This window comes from Neofelis nebulosa, chromosome 10 (genome assembly GCF_028018385.1).
Source record: "Neofelis nebulosa isolate mNeoNeb1 chromosome 10, mNeoNeb1.pri, whole genome shotgun sequence".
NCBI lineage: Eukaryota > Metazoa > Chordata > Mammalia > Carnivora > Felidae > Neofelis > Neofelis nebulosa.
In genome coordinates this window covers 101334976-101340748 of record NC_080791.1, presented here as the reverse complement: position 1 = coordinate 101340748, position 5773 = coordinate 101334976, and the positions used below count along the sequence as shown (strand labels likewise).

General features: G+C 36.0%; 1 protein-coding gene across 1 annotated transcript; it reads right to left on the bottom strand.

Moving 5' to 3' along the window:
* Positions 1 to 210: 210 nt before the first annotated feature.
* On the bottom strand, positions 211 to 4836 carry LOC131486664 (olfactory receptor 8I2). The gene is made up of 2 exons (XM_058686557.1): positions 4751 to 4836; positions 211 to 1171 (listed from the first exon to the last, which is right to left on the bottom strand). The coding sequence occupies exon 2, from the start codon at positions 1141 to 1143 to the stop codon at positions 211 to 213; it is 933 nt and encodes a 310-aa protein (XP_058542540.1). The 5' UTR covers positions 1144 to 1171; positions 4751 to 4836.
* Positions 4837 to 5773: the final 937 nt, after the last annotated feature.

The window sequence follows — 5773 nt, the reverse complement described above, 5'->3', positions numbered from 1 at the left end:
ATCTATATGCTGAAACGAACTCCTCGTGCTCTGATTCAGTACTCTGCATAAACAAGTAAAATAATATTTCACCTCCCAAATTTCAAAACTCTAAGTTGTGATTTAGTTTGCGTAAGCCTTTGGGTTCATTTTCCGATTTTCCTGATTGTTGCGGTAATTGATTGCCTGAAACCACCCAGGTGAGTTTTAATTGTAACATGCACAGATTTGTCATGAAAAAAGTTTTCTGTGCATGACTCTCAGGAGAGCATTTTTCACATCTCTGTTCCTCAGACTATAGATCAGTGGATTCAGCATCGGAATGACGATGGTATAGAATACGGACGCCACCTGTGCCTGGGTCAGGGATGATGTGTTATCAGGCTGCAAATACGTGAAAATCAGGGACCCATAGAAGATAGTGACGCCCATGAGGTGGGAAGCACAGGTGGAAAAGGCCTTCTGTCTGCCTGCTGCAGACTGGATCTTGAGGATGGCCGAGATGATGGCAATGTAAGTGACTGTGATGATGAGCAGAGAGCTGAGAAGGGTGGTCCCAGCTAAGACAAAGATCACCATTTCTGTGCTGAACGCATCCACACAGGACAGGGCCAAAAGAGCTGTGGTATCACAGAAGAAATGATTGATGCTGGAATCACAGAATGCCAAGCTGCTTATCACACAGACGGATATCAGAGAATTCGTGAAGCCTATTGCGTATGGCATGACTCCCAGCCCGTTGCACACTTTCCGGGACATAACCACTGAGTACAATAAGGGATTGCAGATTGCTACATAGCGGTCATAGGCCATTGATCCCAAAAGAAAACACTCACTACACACCAAACCCACAAAAAAGTACATTTGAACAAAGCAGGCAACAAAAGAGATGGTTTTCTGTTTGGATTGGAAATTTACCAGCGCCTTGGGTGTTACAGTGGAAGAATAAAATATGTCAATAAATGCTAAGTTGCTAAGAAAAAAGTACATAGGTGTGTGAAGACGAGAGTCAATTCTGATCAACATGATCAGCCCAAGGTTCCCCAGAACAGTGAACAGATAAATAAAGAGGAACATTAAAAAAAGACTGACTTGTAGTTCCGGGTGATTTGCAAATCCAGAGAGGATGAAGAGAGTGATCTCAGTGAAATTGTTCCCAGTCATTTTTATCAACTCAGGCCTTTTACTTTACCTGCCAAAAAGCAGAAACAAAAGTCAGAAAAGAATTCAAGCTTAAAGACTTAGTACCCAGAGTTGACCTAGACTCCAATTATGGGAGGGTCAAAGATGGCAGAATGATTTTGGAAGAGATTCTTCCTGGAATATACTACCTTCTACTCCAGTCTACCGTTGGGCCCCAAATCATACATTTTGCAACTTACCTACTGGAATCAATTATATGATGCTCTTAGAGAATATAAAGGCTATTTAGGAAAGAAAGTTGTGTAATTTGTGAATTCAGTGATACCTTTGTGTGGCAGTTTTAATTTGTCAACACCTAACAGATAATTTAAAGGGTCATTTTAGGAGCTTAACAAGATCTTATATGAGCACATCTAATAGTTTCTTATAGTCAATAAAGCTTTGCTAAGTTTTTTAAAGAAAACATATATATATATATATATATATATATATATATATATATACACAGATATATAGATATATATACACACACGTATATATTCATGTATATATATATGAAAAATCCTGCTGACTTTACACATTAATGATAAAATTCTTTACACCTTTTTTGTCACATACCCTTTCTATTGGTGAGTAAAGAAAGACCAAACATGAGAGTTAATCTATAACATAGCCAAATTGTTTTGTGCATGCGCTCAGCAAACATGTTTGCTCCTAAATAAAGCACATGGTTATCTGTGACATCAGGCAACAGACAATTCATTGCCAAAAACAGTAGTTTCCAAGTCAAAAATAGAAAGGCTAAAAATAGTAAAATAAATGTGATTTACAACCAAGTATTAAAACACAAGGTGATCTTACTAGAAATTAGAGAAGTTATTTGCCTAATTCAGGTGACATAAATATGATGGTTAATGCAAGTTTGTTTCAGATGTTTAACACTCCACCCGAGTGATCCAAAGGGACTTGATGTTGTATTAAGGAGACTTGATCATTCAGTGTCTCCCACCCTCTCGAGGGTGTCTATTCATCACCAATCCATTTAACAAGCATTTAATCAATGAAGGCATTTTTTCTTGCCTTTCATTAGAGGCACTTTAGTTTTCTTCTTGTTTATTTATTTATTTTGAGAGAGAGAAATCGAGAAAGCAGGATAGAGGGGCAGAGGGAGAAAGAATCTCAAACATGCCCTGCACTGCCATTGCTGAGCCCGACGCAGGGCTCAACCCCACAAACTGAGATCATGACCTGAGATGAAATGAAGTCAGAAGCTCAACTGACAGAGTCACCCAGGCACCCCTGGAGGCACTTTTCTTAAGGTTTACTGAAAGATGCAGTCATGTAAAAAGAGGAAGAGAAAGGTTTTCAGTGTGAAAAACACGTGCACACATTTTCAGAAAGAAAAGATTAGACTTAACCTGAGATTTAGTCATCCAAACGAAGCCTCTTTCGGTCATCTTCCTGTGATTTTGAGGTTTATTATCAGATAACAGGAAGAGAAGACATCATTCAGTATTCACCAAATTCACCATTAGTTTTTGACATATATTTCCCTTATTTGCAGTTCTGGATCTCACGAATTGTTAATGCGACAGCTTTCATCTGTTGCTGTGGTTTAGCACAGAGCTCTATTTCCTATATAATGGAAATCTATTAATATTATGAAGTTGATGAAAAAAATTGCTGGTGTTGAGGAGAGTTCTGGGTAATGTGTCTATTATCGTTCATTGATAGAATGGAAATGGCACCCAAGTTAACTACAATAACTATTTATTTTCATGTGCCTTGTTGAGAATTAATATCTACTGCTTTAGCTCAAAGCTAGATTCACATTCAGGATTCGTGTTGTTCTTCATATATTTCTAATGCAGTCCCAGGACAAAGAATTGTCTTCGGAAATGTAGTGTGTTAACACTCTTCTTATAGCAACATCTCTTCCCAAATCTCAAACTCATATCATAAAGGAATTGATCAATTAGCATCTTTGATCTCTTGAGATTTGCATTTTAATTGTGCCCAAAGGCTTATTCTTAATTTGCCTGGGATACATTTCCAATGGAAATGTTCAGAAATACATACCCCTTCCTTTTGTGTAATTCACTTTAAATGGCAATGGATATACTGAAAAATATAATTGATATAGTTTTGAAAGTCATTTTTTATATTATTAGCATATATATAATATATACATAATATATAATATATACACAATACATGTTTATAGAATATAAATCATATATAATGATATATACATACAGAATATAGGAAAAATATATTCTATTCATATATTTTCTATATAAAATCTATTTTATTATAAAATATGTTCTAATCATATATTTTATCTATTCATATAAAATATATTGAGGGGTACCTGGGTGGCTCAGTTGGTTAAGTGGCTGACTTCAGCTCAGGTTATGATCTCATGGTTCGTGAGTTTGAGCCCCACAGCTCAGAACCTGGAGCCTGCTTTGGATTCTGTCTCCCTCTCTCTCTCTCTCTGTCCCTCCCCACTCACACTCTGTCTATCTTTCTCAAAAAAAAAAAAATAATAAAAAATTGTTTAAAAATATATTGAAAAAATATTTTATATATAATAATGTATTCATATAGAATATATAGTATGGTATCATGATATATGATGTTATATGATTATATGATATATAATATATAATTCATATGATGTGATAAAATATAATATATAATCATATGTTATATATCATGTCACATATATGATATTACAACAGTGCAATATATATGTATATGTGATACAACTATAATATAACATATATATAATAAATATGTAAATATATGAAGATTTTCTAAAACACTGACCACCATGAAAATATATGAGATACATGATGTTAGAGAATATCAGATCACTGTTGCCTCCACTTGGGCTTCTCAGACAACCCTCCCAGCAAGGAAAAGTGAGCTTTCCCTATCTACTGATTAAATGGTGTTATTATACATTGAAATTACATTACCGTGATGTCAACAAATCATCTATGTATGTTTTTTAAGGTATATTCATTTTTTCAGAGACAGAGACAGAGCACAAGCGGGGGGGAGAGAGAGAGAGGGAGACACAGAATCCAAAGCAGGCTCTAGTCTCTGAGCTGTCAGCACAGAGCCCCTCGCAGAGCTGGAACTCATGGACTGCAAGATCATGACCAGAGCTGAAGTCAGCGCCTAATGGACTGAACCACCCAGGCGCCACTATGTATTTATTTTTAATGCAGGTACTCTGATTTTTTGCTGACTGTGCTCAATGATGCACACATGGAATCACTAAGAATGAAAATGCCATCTAGGAAAATAGACAAGAAACCTGAAGTAAAAACTCAAACTCTACTCCCAGTTTCAGGAATGGCTGATAGGAACTCAATTCACATCATTATTCCATTTGTTGTTTGTTTACTGTTCTAAAGCCATTTCCTAGGCCACACCCCTAAAACATTTCTAGGTTAGTAGGATCAGACCCACAAAGGTAAATTTTTCAAAATGCATCAGGTCCGTTGATGATTGACAAACATCAGGTTTGAAGGACCTCACAGACTCGTCTAAATTATTTTTCTACTGGAATTGTCATCTCTTTTTGACTTATCTCTAAAAAGGGGTTAGAGAGCACCTGGGTGGCTGTCCGTTGAGCATCTGATTCTTGATTTCAGCTCAGGTCATGAGCTCATGGCGAGTGGGTTGCAGACTCCACTTGGGATTCTCTTTCCTCCTCTCTCTGCCCCTCCTCTTCTCATGGTCTATCCCTCTCTCTCAAAAAATAAATGAATAAGCTTAAAAAAATACACTAAAAAATAAAGGGAGTTAGTATTACAATGATTAAACAAGATAGATTCTACATTGGAAAGGGGATAAATGCCTCTCTAATCCTACTTTTCACACTAAAGATTTTTAAGAAGGAATAAAATCTACTATATATGTGCTATCACTTACAGATGATCAGTAGACTCAGATATTTAGACAAGAGGAAGAGAACAGCATTTTTTATTTGCCCTGTTATGTATCTTGAAAAAAATAAAACATTGAAAGTCTTGGACCGTATACCTGAAATCTCAAATTTCTATCCATTCTCTTATTTTTTCGACACCCATCTATTAAGAAGCTATTAAATGACAGATACGGACAGGACTTGTTTTCTTGCACTTTACCACGCATCACCAATATTGCATTTGTTTTTTTTGTTTTGGATTTTTGTTTTTTATTTTGGTGGGGGGGGGTTGCCTGCAGATTGAAGGTTTGTGGAGACTCATTGTCAGCAAGACTGTAGGTGTCGTTTTTCAAATATCTTTTACTCACTTTGTGTCCCTTTGTCACATTTTGGTAATTTTTGCAATATTTCAAACTTTTCCTCATTATTATGTTTGAATGGCCATAATCTCATAATAAACCTTTAATGCATGAGTAATTGCTTCTTATAAAATGAGCAAAGAAAATGTTTTCTTGAGATGGGATCTACTCCTAGTGAAAAAGCCATCAAGATTGTTGAAACGAAAAAAGACCTAAACTATCACATATACTTAGTGGATAAAGCGGCGGGAGGCTTTGGGAGAAATGACTCCAATTTTAAGGAAGTTCTACTGTAGGTAAAATGATATTAAAAAGAATCACATGCTACGCAGAAATTGTTTGTTAAAGG